General features: G+C 41.9%; 3 protein-coding genes across 20 annotated transcripts in view; 1 reads left to right on the top strand and 2 right to left on the bottom strand.

The window, feature by feature from the left end:
* mapk8ip3 (mitogen-activated protein kinase 8 interacting protein 3) overlaps nt 1–8,304 on the top strand; it is a 49,828-nt gene extending 41,524 nt beyond the window's left edge. For 15 of the 18 annotated variants that reach the window (XM_077556542.1, XM_077556541.1, XM_077556529.1 and 12 more), the window contains 11 exons: nt 71–254; nt 320–439; nt 1,933–2,013; nt 2,134–2,201; nt 2,749–2,897; nt 2,972–3,143; nt 3,996–4,109; nt 4,817–4,855; nt 5,624–5,788; nt 5,993–6,139; nt 7,400–8,304. In XM_077556542.1, coding sequence (XP_077412668.1) covers nt 71–254; nt 320–439; nt 1,933–2,013; nt 2,134–2,201; nt 2,749–2,897; nt 2,972–3,143; nt 3,996–4,109; nt 4,817–4,855; nt 5,624–5,788; nt 5,993–6,139; nt 7,400–7,524 — 1,364 coding nt within the window. In that variant the 3' untranslated portion in view covers nt 7,525–8,304. The remainder of the gene's footprint in view (nt 1–70; nt 255–319; nt 440–1,932; nt 2,014–2,133; nt 2,202–2,748; nt 2,898–2,971; nt 3,144–3,995; nt 4,110–4,816; nt 4,856–5,623; nt 5,789–5,992; nt 6,140–7,399) is intronic. The other 3 variants (XM_077556543.1, XM_077556544.1, XM_077556533.1) reach the window with 1 other exon arrangement.
* Nucleotides 8,305–8,372: 68 nt separating this feature from the next.
* nme3 (NME/NM23 nucleoside diphosphate kinase 3) lies at nt 8,373–10,725 on the bottom strand. The gene is made up of 5 exons (XM_077556546.1): nt 10,591–10,725; nt 9,601–9,731; nt 9,402–9,503; nt 9,064–9,176; nt 8,373–8,941 (listed from the first exon to the last, which is right to left on the bottom strand). The coding sequence occupies exons 1-5, from the start codon at nt 10,634–10,636 to the stop codon at nt 8,827–8,829; spliced, it is 507 nt and encodes a 168-aa protein (XP_077412672.1). The 5' UTR covers nt 10,637–10,725; the 3' UTR covers nt 8,373–8,826.
* Nucleotides 10,726–11,820: 1,095 nt separating this feature from the next.
* On the bottom strand, nt 11,821–14,519 carry mrps34 (mitochondrial ribosomal protein S34). Its single transcript, XM_077557730.1, has 4 exons — nt 14,380–14,519; nt 13,884–14,215; nt 12,577–12,619; nt 11,821–12,433 (listed from the first exon to the last, which is right to left on the bottom strand). Exons 2-4 carry the CDS (start codon nt 14,199–14,201, stop codon nt 12,135–12,137), a joined length of 660 nt encoding a protein of 219 aa, XP_077413856.1. The 5' UTR covers nt 14,202–14,215; nt 14,380–14,519; the 3' UTR covers nt 11,821–12,134.
* Nucleotides 14,520–14,710: the final 191 nt, after the last annotated feature.

Genomic DNA, 14,710 nt, shown 5'->3' with positions numbered 1-14,710 from the left:
AACACAGAGAGGCGAGACAGTGTCAATTCTACCAGGCGTCATGTTCATTTTGAACAATGTTGTGCTTTAGCCCCCGTCGCTCCCCCCACAAGCAGTAAGATTCCCCCAGCCCAGTCTGCCGAGGAGGCCACCGAGGCCACCGAAGTCCCAGAGTCAACATCCAGTCACACCCAACTGGGATCCGCACCGTCGGGGCCGTTCATGGAGCACGTCTTCACCGATCCGCAGCCTCGTCCAGCAGATGCTTCTGACAGGTGGATTCAAAAATCAGTAGGCAGTCAAGAGGAAACAGAACTCTGCATGCTCTCTGTTGACACAGGGTTGCTGCACAGTCCAAAGAGGAGACATCAGGACCTCCGGAGGTAGAAGATGCTGGTGAAGAAGCCAAAAATTACACCAGCATGGCACCAACTATGTGGCTCGGCGCCCAGAATGGCTGGTAAGTATGCACATGTATTATTCTCTATAGCAACAATTTCATGCCTTGCCTCTGACGCATTACATATTCGAATCAAAGAAACTCGCCCTGAGACTAATACAGCTAACTAATTTAATTTATCTTATGTCAAACATGACACACAAAGAAATGGGATGTAATGGAAAAATCTGTTTTTGGGTCGTTCAATCACGCAGTGGGTTTCATCAAATTTTGATTTGAATGAAACTCGGTGTATGTTGATAATGGTGGTAGAACACTAAATCTCAAATTTGAGGTTAATCGGAGCAGGGGTTTGGGAACTGCGGCCAGTCAAATTTGGACATTTTCTGCAAAAAGGGGCATGGGCGCCTCCCAATGAACCCTTACATATTAGGAACTATTGAGTCACAAAGCAGGATTCAAAATCTGCAGTCATTTAGAAGATCGGTGCCTATTTCACTAACCTTTTGACCTTTTGTTTTAGTTGACCTTGAAATTGACCTTCTGGAACACTTGGTCAAAAAAAAAATAAATCTTCATGAAATGTAATCTTACGTTCTCTAAAACATATAGAAGGTTCAGACATGTTTTTTTTTTTTAAATATCAATAAGAAGTCAAAGTATCCATACCTTCAGGCTAATATTCAATAAATATCTGAGGGTATGGATACTCCTTATTAAAAATCTCTTGAACTTTTTTGCAAATTTGGAATCCTTGTTTAGTTCCCTTTCCAGCAATACCACCTGTTTTGTGAAGATAGACTGTGATATAAGGGTACAAAGTAAGGTGGCCACGCCCCTTTTTGCTGAAAATGTCAGAATTTGGCGAGCCGTAGCTCACAAACCCCTGCTCCGATTGGCCTAAAATTTGCAATTTTGTGGTGTGCCATCATTATCAACAAGTACACCAAGTTTCGCTAACATTAAAACCTGCTCGGTTAATATTTTCAGATTTTAAGGCCAATTTGTCACCAGAGCTCTATAAAATGAGGGTTCAGTGAGGGTTGGGTGATATGAACCAAAACACATAATCCCGATTCATTTTTGGCTTAATATCGATATACGATATTTTTTATTTTTTTTCCCCGCAAGAAAATTTTCAGTCAAAGCCAAATATAGCATGTCACAATTAGTTTATTGAAAGCAAATATTTCAGTGAATAGTGGCTAAATAAATAAATAATAAATGGGTTTCTTCACCTGGTTCATGAAAATGCTCAGTTGTTCAAATTATAAAATGTAAATATAAATGCTGCATTACTATTTTTACACTAAATCTCTGCAAGGTGCAGTTAAATAAAAAGATATCTTAAATAAAAAGAGCCTATAAACTCTAATCAGCCAATCTTTTTTTCTGAGATCTGTTCACGAGAAAAGTGCAATATAATAAAGGGTTTACTGAAATAAAACGACATCATTTCTTCCCCTTTCAGACAAATCCACACATGCAAATAAGGATAATTGCAAAACTAAAGTACATTTCTGTTTGTATGACTCATCTCTGTCACCCTGCAGGCTTTATGTCCACTCAGCGGTTGGCAACTGGAAAAATTGTCTCCACTCCATCAAACTCAAAGACTCTGTACTCAGTCTAGTGTAAGAGCCACAACATTTCCTTGTTTGGTAGTTCAAGGACATCTCTCTCTCTCTCTCTTCTTTTTTTTTTTGCCAAGTGAGATTGAGTATCTCCAAAGGTGTGCTTTTGCTCCACTGCAGGCATGTGAAGGGTCGTGTATTGGTGGCCCTCGCTGACGGGACCCTCGCCATATTCCACAGATCAGAGGGTAAATAATGATGCATGTGTTAAATCACCAAATTCTGTCCTAAGCTTTTCACAAGAATTTGAATTCATTGGAATTATGGATGGTTCGATGAGTTTCCTTTCTTTATGATAGTTTCCTCAAAAGTGCTATCAGATTTTGTGCCGTCAAATTTGTAAACATTCAGCGGGGACTGTCAAGTCATCATTTTAAAAAAGTATCCAAACTATACAAAAACACAATATGAAAGCACACATTTGTGTCACACACGTCATCTGGGTAGTTCAGAATCAATACTATTTATCTCGTACCATGACAAAAACATTAGATGTTAAAACAAAAAACATGCGGCTCACCAGAGATGCTGATTATTAAATGTGTTTATGTGTGAAGATCGCTACAGATAGTTTTTGCTAGTCAGACTTGGCTTGCTCTGACTAACCAATCATAGGACAGACAAATGCTGACATTGTTTTTGGCCAGCTCGCAAAAACCGTCTGTCATAAAATGGAAATCTGATTGGTTAAAGAAACCACTGATTGCTATGAATGAGTTTGTCATCTCCATGCAGACGGCCAATGGGATTTGTCGAACTACCACCTCATGGACCTGGGCCGACCTCATCATTCCATCCGCTGCATGGCCGTCGTGTACGATAAAGTGTGGTGCGGCTACAAGAACAAGATCCACGTCATCCAGCCCAAGAGCATGCAGATCGAGGCGAGTCTCGTCTTTTCCCTCTTGGGCTGTCTCGCGTGAAATTGTCGTCACGTGGCCGCTTTCTCCTCCGACAGAAGTCCTTTGACGCCCACCCTCGTAGGGAGAGTCAGGTGCGGCAGCTGGCTTGGATCGGCGACGGCGTGTGGGTGTCCATCCGGCTGGACTCCACACTGCGCCTCTACCACGCCCACACGCACCAACACCTGCAGGATGTGGACATCGAGCCCTACGTCAGCAAGATGCTCGGTCAGAGAACGTCTGCTTTAGAGACTCATGGCTGGATGGATGGAGGGAGGGAGGGAGGGAGGGAGGGAGGGATGGATGGATGGAGGGATGGATGGAGGGAGGGAGGGATGGATGGATGGATAGATGGAGGGAGAGAGGGATGGAGGGAGGGAGGGATGGATGGATGGATGGAAGGAGAGAGGGAGGGATAGAGGGAGGTATGGTGGGAGAGAGGGATGGATGGAGGGAGGGAGGGAGGGAGGGATGGATGGATGGATGGAGAGAGGGATGGATGGATGGATAGAAGGAGGGATGGAGGGAGGGATGGATGATAGAAGGAGGGAGGGAGGGAGGGAGGGACGGATGGATGGAAGGAGAGAGGGAGGGATGGAGGGAGGGATGGAGGGAGGTATGGTGGGAGAGAGGGATGGATGGAGGGAGGGAGGGAGGGAGGGATGGAAGGAGGGAGGGAGGGAGGTATGGAGGGAGGGAGGGATGGATGGAAGGAGGGAGGGAGGGAGGTATGGAGGGAGAGAGGGATGGATGGAAGGAGGGAGAGAGGGAGGGATGGATGGAGGGGGGATGGATGGATGGATGAATGGATGGAGGGAGGGAGCGAGGGAGGGGGATGGATGGATGAATGGAGGGAGGGAGGGGGAGGGATGGAAGGAGAGAGGGAGGGATGGTTGGATGGAGGGAGGGGGGATGGATGGATGGATTGATTTTAATATGCCCGTTGTGTACAGTGTATGAAACTGTTGACATTTTATTCCTCCATGAAACTTGAAGGAAATCATACGAGAAACTTAATGGGATGTAAATGTGTGACTAATGTTGTCACATTCTGCCTGACTGCCGACTTGTGATTGGCAGGCACCGGCAAGTTGGGCTTCTCATTCGTGCGCATCACAGCTCTCCTGATTGGTGGAAATCGCCTGTGGGTGGGGACTGGAAATGGTGTGATCATCTCCATCCCGCTAACAGAGAGTGAGTTTGGCTCACACAGAGCTGTCGTGTGCTTCGCATCAAATGTGTTGTATGAGTTGACTGGGAACAGGAAATAAGCATCACTGCAGTTGTTCACATTTTGGGGGCCTTTCAATCCTTGTTTTGTCATTTGTTTGTTGTGAGTTTAGTGTCTTTACATTGCAGCGCCATCATTTAGCTCCTAAGAATAATTGAGGAATATTCTCATTTGCAGCAGAATTGTTTGTGTATCAGCAGTGTTTCCCAAACTGCACTGAGACGAGGCAAATACAGTATTTTACCATCGGGAAAAAAAACAAGGCACACCACCAAAACAGAAATGTCACAAAAAGTATCAATGTAGTGAAATAATGATGATTTTACTCTGTAGTATGAATGGCAACAGGTGGCTACACGTTAACCCTTTGACGGCTTGTGGAAGAGCATTTAATAATTTGATTTGTCTAGATGTCAACAACATGTGGCGGCTTTATTCTAATTAGCGATCACAAAGAGAATCAAATCCTTCTCCTTCCATTTCCTTCCTGTGTTCCATACGAAAGGCCCGTCGTCAGTGTTGCCCCCTGAGTGGGTTCCCCACTTCCTCAGACAGTCTGCCTCCTCTAACTGTTTCGGCTTCTGTCACTCTACTTTCTCCTCTGCTCTCCTTCCTCCTCCTCCTTCTCCTCCTCCTCTTCTACCATCTCCTCCGCCTCTTCCTCCTGTAGCGGTGGTCCTTCACCGGGGACAACTCCTGGGTTTGAGGGGTAAGTGGGAGTGCTCCTTCCTCCCGCTACTGGGCCTCCTCTTCACCTGCCTTTGTGCCCCTTTAATAAGCAAAAAGAGAAAGTCACGTGCAGTACTCGCAAAAAGTGAGGGATACACGAAAAGAAGATGAACCTAAAATGTGCTACAAACGTTCCAGGTGAATTTTGTTTGACCTTTTCTAAACTTTGGAATGTAGTTAGTATTTTTTTCAGTAATCCTTGAAAAGGTCAAATCAGGCTCACCTGTAAAGGACCATGTGCATTTTAGGCTCATCCTGAAATTTCACCCAAAGTCCCAAACTTTTAGTGAGTAGTGTAACCCTGCCCTTTTTATTTGTACTCAAGTATAATCTTTGTGTTCATTGTCTATAATAATTTGATATTTAAAATGACTAAGCTCTCTAACATGCTAACTAAAAAGTAGCAAAAGTCAATGCTATGGGCTATAACTCAGCATTGACCATATGATAGCATGTTAGCATTCATGTCCAACAATGCTAAAAGTCCAATTCTCTTCAAGCTGGTTGATTTGCTTCCTAGCGGAACTTCATGACACTCCCTTGGTTGCTGGTTGCTTTGCATGTTATTCATCTTTGCCACACTGTGTTGATGAGCTCCGTGATATATGTTGGTGTGGCTTGCATCTTTTGCATGCACAAGATGTGCGTCACTCGAATTTGCAATGACTTCAAATTTTCCAGCCTCTGTTCTCACAACAAACACGTACCGCTTTTCAAGTGCATGACGTTTGTTCTGTGGTCCTTTCAGCCAATAAGGTGTCTCCGACATCTTCCGGGGGCGTGATCCATGTGTACGGCGACGACGGCTCCGAGAAAAGCAACGGAAGCTTCATCCCCTACTGCTCCATGGCACAGGCGCAGCTCTGTTTCCATGGACACCGCGATGCCGTTAAGTTCTTCGTCACAGTCCCCGGTGGGTTTGCTTGCTGCTGAGTTCAATCATTCTGCGGTACGCCCGTGTAAATTGGGTCGGTCAGTGTTTCCCAACCGTTATTGAATCAAGGCACGCTGGTGTATATTTACTCGTAGGGTTTGAAGTAAGACACAAGCACAAATATTACTTTACGCCATCATTTTGCCAGGTCTCCTCTTATACCATTTCATTGTTTTGTGAAAGGCAACGTTCTGGCCACGCTGAATGGCAGCGTGCTGGACAGCCCGACAGAGGGTCCGGGCTCCACGGCCCCCCCGGAGACGGAGGCCCAGAGTGTTCAGAATGTGTTGGTGCTGAGCGGCGGAGAGGGTTACATTGACTTCCGTATAGGTGAGCATTCACTAAGCACGAAAACCCCCCGAAGACGTCCATATGTTGATGGATGGATGGATGGATGGATGGATGGATGGACGGATGGATGGATGGATAGATAGATAGATAGATAGATAGATAGATAGATAGATAGATAGATAGATAGATAGATAGATAGATAGATAGATACCGTGATAGCTTGCTAGCTAGCTTCATAGATAGCTTGCTAGCTAGCTTCATAGATAGATAGATTGATTGATTTTAATAGACCCATTATGTACAGTGTATGAAATTGTTGACATTTTATGTTAAAAAATCACTCAGCTAAAATTTCACCCAGATTGTCCAAACATGTTCAAGTTCAAAATGGTTCCAACCATCAATTTTTAATTATTATTGTCATTAATATATGAGGGAGACAAATATTTATTATATATTATAAAATTTGGACCCACTGACTCCCATTATAAATCTTTTTTTTTTCTTCATATTTTTGATGCACTGTACACCAGATGTGTTATAGTCAAATAAATGTATCCGTTCAGTTAAGCTTAAACTAATCATTGAAAATAAAAGAATGTGAGTTGAGAGTCTTAAAAGCCATAATCCACCAGGTGGTGCTGGAGAGCAACTTTTTTTTTTTGCTGACTGTCTTTGCCAAGTGAGTGCGTGTGTGCGTGCGTGTGTGTGCGTGTGCGTGTGTGTGTGTGTGTGTGTGTGTGTGTGTGTGTGTGTGTGTGTGTGTGTGTGGACACAGCATCACTCACGTGCACACTCATGTGTGTGTAGCGTGTGCATGCGTGTGCGTGGTCAAAGGGACAATTCTGACATGTGCTTTATATACATCATAGTTAGTTTTTCTCATTGCACACTATTGCCTTTATTGTCCATAGAGGGCATCAATAATGAATTAACAAATAAATAGATAAAAACTATATATGCGTGGATAAGTCTGATGCCACCGAACATTTTGAGTGGTCGAAAGTAAACAAATATTCATAAATGACTTAGTTATCACAATTCAAAGAAGGATGACAAGGGTAATTTTTCCCCCCCGCGAAGATTATGACGTTATATTGGACTCTTGGAGGGGTATTAATGGCAGTTACGTTAATTTGGTGTTAGGATTATGAGAGTCATTGGAAAAATGTATCCTTTATAAGGAATCCCTGGACTTTTTTTAAATTTTTTTTTAGCTTTTATAATTAATAGATACAATTCAGTGTAGAGAAGTGGTTTTCACATCTGTTACATGCTGTTTTTGTGCGTTGTCCTCAGGGGACGGTGAGGATGATGAGACAGCGGAAGGCGAAAGTGACGGCGCCTCACAGGTCAAACCCGCGTTGTGCAAGGCGGAGCGGAGCCACATCATCGTGTGGCAGGTGTCTTACATACCCGAGTGACTTCTCCATCACTATCTCCTTGCAGCCTCCCTAACTCTGTAATGTAAATCCCTGGTCATGTATAAGTTCTCCCATATCAATTCATTATTGTGCATCAAGCTGTGCATCCTCCCTCATGCCCCATCAAATACTAACTTTAACGCCTCGTACGTTCCTAATCTGCCTGCCATGCTATTACCGTCCCCATCGGGGCATTTGAAATATCATTGTGGGCCTTGTGACTCAGCTTCATATTGTAACTACCTCCCTAGCCCTCTTATCTGTCGTGTAGTCGCCCTTCAAGCACCATCTCCTTCTATATTGTCCTGCATCCGCCCTACAGTTTTTTCTCTTCCTTTCGTTTGCCAGCTGGTGAACCCAAAAACCTTCTCAAAGCAGCTCGAAGCATCCCTAAAATCTATTATATGTACCAAAAACTTTTTTCTTTTTTTTTTAAAGATGCTGAGAATGACAAATTACATTTCAAGTTGCTATTAGATCTCTTTCATCCATCAGAATATTAACAATTGATTACAAAGTGATTACTAATTGATGGATTAGCAGGTGAAGGCATGTTCACCTCAACCTTAGAGATATTTGTCCATAGAAACTGTTGGGAGTGAACCTGCAGCCGCCTGATGTAAATTCAAGATCTGAGGTCATTGCGGTGCTTCGGGTGACATCAAGCAGGTGGATTTGTTGTCACTGTGTGTACAGGTCACTGTAAATGTCTACAAAGCCCATCCTCAATATGGAAATTCATGCATCGATCTCTGTGTGGATAATAAAATATTAAACATACGTGTGCCGATGAACAGAAAGGTTGATGCATGTGTGTATGCAATATATCACAATACAAAAGCATCAGATGACTGAAGAAATATGTTTTTATTCTGGCGACTGCAAAGCAAACCAATCGTGTGTCATCATGAACAAAACAAATCGATTTTAAGCGGGCTGGATGTTGTAAATGGGTATAAATCTCCTTTACAAGACTGAAAGAACAAACTGAAGAGTGTTAAAGACAAATATTGGCTTACAGTATTACTGTTGCTAGAAAGTATTAACTCTTTCTTGATATTCTCACTTTTCCTTTTCTTATCTCGTGCGCAAAAAAAAGAGAGAAAAAACTTAGTAATTTATTAATAACAAAGCTGGTGTTCAATTTAAGACATACCTGAGGTCCCCGTAAAATTGTAAATGAAGTATAAAAATACATGTTTTGGTCAAAAACAAGCATCAAGTACACTTATGATGTTGGACCAGGCGACCGACGCCAAAGCTTGATAACGAAGCTGAAATGCAGAAGCCGAGTGTTTGTCCTCAGTAGATCCAGGGCGTGCTGTTGCGCTCCCACAGCTGCAGCTCCTGCTGTTTGAACCACAGGGAGATTTCCTTCTGGGCGCTCGCAACACAGTCGCTGCCGTGGATCACGTTCCTGCCAGTACACACACACACAAACACATCATCTGATTAATCATTTGTCTTGATGTTTTTTTTTTTAAATACAGTATATGCTAGTTGACAAAAGCACAGTCAGTGTGCATCAGTTGTTCTGACCTTCCCACATCCACGCAGAAGTCTCCACGAATGGTCCCGGGGAGAGACTCAGCCGGGTTGGTCTCACCCAACATTTTGCGTGCTGTTTTGACCACATCAAGACCCTGCCACACCTGTGTCAACACATGGTCATGTACACGAAAAGCATTACTGCACGTGTTCAACAGTAACTTTAAATATTGTATTCTAAGAACTTGTGAAAATACAATGGCACAAGCTGTTGCTTTGTTGAGGTTGTTGTTTCATCCGCTGCCACTTGAGTGAAGTGAAAAACAAAATGGAGCCACTAACTTAATGTAATATAATGCAGGTACCATTCTAACACAACAGCATCTCACCATGGCAACCACTGGACCAGACTTCATGTAGTGAATCAATCCACTGAAGAAAGGTTTGTTCCTCAGATCCCAATAGTGGTCCAGAAGAAGATCCTCTGACGCCTGGGACACACACACACACACACACATACACACACACTTGGCGTAAAGAAAATAATAATAAATAAAGCACAACATACTGTTTGTTCTCTTCTTGTACCTGCACAAGTTTGATTGCTACCAGTTGGAAGCCTTTCCTCTCAAAACGCTGCACAATTTTGCCTACCAGTTTTCGCTGCACGGAGTCGGGCTTTATAGCGATAAAGGTGCGCTCGTTCACACCTGTCCAGCCTAGAGGAAAAGCAACCACAACTAAGAAAGCAAACATGTGCCTTCAATTTGAACTTCACAAGCAATAGTAGGGAGACTATGAAATGGCAGCAGTAAGAATCTAAGATATTTTAAAGAAGCATTTATGTTTTGATCTATGAAAATATCACTTAATTTGGTGTGTAGGCCTACTCAACTTTTTTTTTTTGCCTCCATCAAAATTTATTGTCAACTTGTGAACAGCAGCGATATCGCATTTAAATATGCAGGCTTGATTTTGATACGGTAATCATTGTAAGGGTTAATACCAAATCAATCATGTATCATGTAAATATCAGAATAATGAAGAAAGTTGCAAGATTTTTTTGGGACAAAAAACATCTTACTTTTTATTTTGTTTCAATGAAATACAAAGAATAATTGCCCCTCATTTACGAAATTAAAAAAACTAACAACTGTCAGTTTCAAACCTAACAAACTGATCTTGACATCATTGGAAATTTTATTTCATGCTTTTTCTTTTCTTTTTTTACGAAAACGCATGAGCTAAAAAGGCTTCTAGCATGTAACACACATTATTTCATCCTTGGTTGTATTAGAAAGTTTGCCCCCTTGCAGCAGCACAGGGGCAGTGCACTAATACATAAACCAGAGCCGTATATTACATAAACCTCAGACAACGCCTCAAAGCCTTGTTTACGTTCACCATGGAAACCGCTATACCCAAAATGGCCGACTCATCCCATAATGCCACGCGGTTCCCAACTAACTTCAGTCCCCACGGCTAGCCAAACACCCCCTTTAGCGTCCGGCGTAAATGCGACCCTTTCACTTGATGTAAACAAGTACACGAGGCAGATACTGAAAAAAAAACACCGACCTGACTGGAAGATTTGTGAAAACAAAGAGAGAATAAAGCATATCATGGTGGCGGTGGACGGTGTTCACTTTGAGCAAGAGGTAGCACTAGCGGAGTTGAGCAGAACACGCGCATACTTATATGAGCAGAGAGAGTGGTCGACGTGACTTCAGAGTCCTTGCAGCAAGATAAGCGCACGTGGACTACTTCTTTGAATTTGTCCATGATTTACATAGTTAATATGTCAATAAAATTCAATTATAAAGAAATTATGATGTAATTAGAAATACACGTGTCTTACAAGTTAAAAGTCCCTTAACGTGACATTATATTTTTGCTATCTTCCAGGACCTTAAACGTTTTTTTTAAATTGCTCTAAACGCGTAAAACGGGTTAAAGAACAGTGCGGAATTTTTACCTTTATCACAGTTATCCTAAATTCTTAAAGGCATGACAGTGCATGTCAGGACTTCATCACTGAACTGACCTCAGACACAGGATTACAGTATTCCCGATCGAGGCATCTTCCAGGGAAAGGAACAGATGGAGGCTGGGGGGATGTTGCTTCGAAGTTCCCAGTGTCCACCATCATCTATAAATAAGATTTCAGAATCACCCTGAAAAACTGATCTTATGAATACATGACTTCTCTGAACGAACCCTATGACTGGATGACGTTTGAAACATTGGGAAATTAACAATTGTATTAATAAATAAAAAATCCTTACTGTATTACAAATTGTGTCAGAGTTAGGATAATTTGCCCTAAAGCACGTAGATCAGTAAGAAAATTAGTGCAATTGAACATAATACAAAATATGCCAATTGTGAGGAGAAAAGCAGGAATCGATCCCGAGTCCTGGAATTAATGCAAAGATGTTAGTTAAACTGCTTAAATTGTGATGGAAAAATATTTGACACCTTGAATTCACACAAGCACTTAATTGAAATAACTACTTTTCAAACAAAACAAAAAAATCTGTGAAATTACAGATGAATGCATAAATCAGTCATCAAAGAATATATTAGTTTAACTTTGCATGCATATCTGCTTGCTTTTTGTGTGTTCTACGCCAAACCTCTCAATGAAATAGCCACAGCTTCTTGGAATGTTTCAGTATGAAAAGTCATGTCTGCATTGAGATCTGCTTACACCACATCATAGGGGAAAAAATGCTTAATACACCACACAACCATACTACTGTAATTTGTCTACGAGAAATAGCAGTGAGATAAAAACAAAACAATACACATGATACAATTGTTTAATTTTAATTATACATTTAACACGTCATTTTAAACACAGAAACAGATCATCAGTTGATAGAAGTACCGACGAGAAAATGAAGCTTCATGAAACACTTGCAATATTTTTTGACTCCTCTAGATTGGGCTCTTGTTTAAAAGATTAAGGCTAGTGCAATAGAAATGATTTACATTTCCACAAACCAAGAGTTCCATTTAGAGGAGTCGAAAAATATCACAAGTGTTTCATGAAGCTTCATTTGTCCATCACAAGATAAAAGCACCATGGCTCTTGTCCTTCACTTTTGCAAATCTGGACATCACACAGCTGTTTCCTGTGCCGCCTTCTTCCCTTGGTCTTGACTGCGGAAATATTCTTTGGAGAACACCACTTCCCTTTCTAAAGGCAGAAGAGGCTCCTTTGCTAGGACGGCACCTTCCGTTTGCTTGTGTAGCGCCAGCTTCATGGCACGCAGCAGCGGAGGGTAAAGCACGTAGCGCACGGGTGGCTCAGGAAGGGGCACAAAGTCCTTGAATTGTTGATCCATATGCTTGGGAACAAGGCGCCAGTCGTGGTACATCACTTTGTCGACTTCTTTGACCTCTTTCTCCTCTTTTCCTGACAAATACACATAATGATGTGTGACTCAGTTGTTTTAAAAGTAGGGCCCGACCAATCAGGATTTTTTTTTTTAGGTTAATGCCAATTCTAATATTTGGCAGAAAAAATTCTGATAAATTTAAGATATTCCGGTGTCTTACCTTTATAGGTGAGGATTCCCCAAGCTTGTCCATGATCCATGTTCTAGATTTTTTTTCAAGAGAAGATTTTGAATACATATTAGAATTGAAATTCTAAATGTGGCTCAGTGCTTCTCATAGTGTTTATGCCATCACTGCCATACAATCCCCAAGACGGGATGAGACTGCTCTTACCTTTTTTTATTGAACAAACAATAATATTATATATATATTATGGGGTGTGCCAAGAAAATCGATTCTCATTTAGTATGATTCAGAATCGATTTTATTTAAATTATATTATACTATCTACCTTTTGTTTATATGTGCCTTTATTGGGAGCGCTGTTCATGTTGTACCCGATTTAGCCACTTAGGGGCAGTGTGGTTCCAAGCGGTCTGATACACTGTTAAGAGAGTAGAAAGTGAAGTAAATATTCTGTTTCAATTTAATTATAACTTTTTTGATTTAGTTATAACTATTTAGAATTGGACAAAATTGCTTTGATTTACTCAGTATAGTTTTGTGTGAGAATTCAAATGATGTGAGGGTGTTGGTTCTCTTTGTTCTCTCCTACAGAGCATGAGATGGGGGAAGGCGAATGTGTTAATTAGACCATTTGTTTATAAGATGGCTCCTCAGAGTCTCTCTCTCTGTCTCTTCTGTAAACAACGTCGACCCTTATCTGATTACCTGTTTTCCATCTTGGGACAAAAGGGGGGGGGGGGCAGTTGGTCAACTGTATTGAGATATCATGTGATTCTGGGAGGGACTTCTTGACGACAAAGGATATTACCGACGGGCGGAGTGAGAAACGACACAGATGAGAAAGGAGATGGAGGCTGAAAACTCCAATCTCGTCTGTCCACAAATTTGTGTAATAAATCCTTAAGGAAATATCTCTTTTCACAGATCTCATTGTATGTTTTATTAATCAACGGCATGAACACGCAAATAGTAAGAATCCTTCATCCCTCAAAAGGAAAAGTCACAATCAAGTTATTCCAATAAAAGTTTGTTGTTTTTTTTCAACGTGGCGCGGTTCTTTTGAGTGTTAAAAGTGCCGCGAGTAGAGCACTTATTAGCATTAGCGAGTCAGACTGGAGTAGATCATTACGACTCCTTGAACATCTATAAATTGAAGCAAAAATCGTTCTTAATCGAAAATCGATCCTGAATCGAACACCCCAAAAATCTGAATCAAATTGTGAGACATTCAAAAATTCCCACCCCTAATATATAAATAGATATAGCCAGGAGGATATAGCCAGGGGGAGACCAATACTCAGGAAAATAAATATATATTATAAAGCGCACAAAGCTCTTACCTCAGATGTGTAGTCCACCTTGACTTTGGTGATCTGCCAGTAACTGGGCTCCGTGTGGTCCTCCAGCCACGACTTGCGAGTGAAGATGCGCCCTACTCCGAACATCCGCATACCGGCCAGCAGAGAGAATAGGCGGCTCTCGCGACGGACATCCTGCCAAGCCAGCACGGGCAGCATCTTCCCCGTGTGAGGTCGCATCATGGTGTCGTAGTCGAGGGCGTACTTCTGCGAGTCCCGCGGTCGGTTCTTAAGCTCCCGGTAGGCGCGGATCTTCCGAGCCATCTCTGCTATGAGACGAATCCGCTTTTTCTTCACCATGGCTCTCTGAGGACCTGCGGAAGAGATGCCTGACATCAGTGTATGTTGTCAATTGCAAATCCATGCTGCGCTTTCGGTTAATAACCCTCGTGAAGCAATTCCTATCAGAGGCTGTCGGTTAGTTATGGAGCAATGGTGATCTTTTAATCAAATATAGACGCCGTTAAAAACAAATTACCTGAAGGTTTGTAATAGACGAGACAATTTCAATTGACCTCCGCAAACATAACACGCGACTTCCGCTATGTTGGTCCGTTAGTAAAATGCTCCGTATGAATCCTTGGCGAACTTTTGGTTCCAGCCGTAGCAGTAGGTGAAACTCTAATGACACCTAATGGTATTTTTGAAATCTAAACCTGTTTTTCATAAAGAATTGTCATTATTTTTAATCCTAGAAATATATATATTTTTAAAAATGCAGTGAAATTGTGTAATTTAGTAGACGAATTTAACCTTGCTGATAATCGCCTAGCTGTAGTTTTTATGTGTTTTTTGTTGTTTTGGGATAT

Source organism: Vanacampus margaritifer, chromosome 2 (assembly GCF_051991255.1).
Source record: "Vanacampus margaritifer isolate UIUO_Vmar chromosome 2, RoL_Vmar_1.0, whole genome shotgun sequence".
Lineage (NCBI taxonomy): Eukaryota > Metazoa > Chordata > Actinopteri > Syngnathiformes > Syngnathidae > Vanacampus > Vanacampus margaritifer.
Note: the sequence above shows the minus strand (reverse complement) of the source record. Positions and strands in the feature narration are given on the sequence as shown.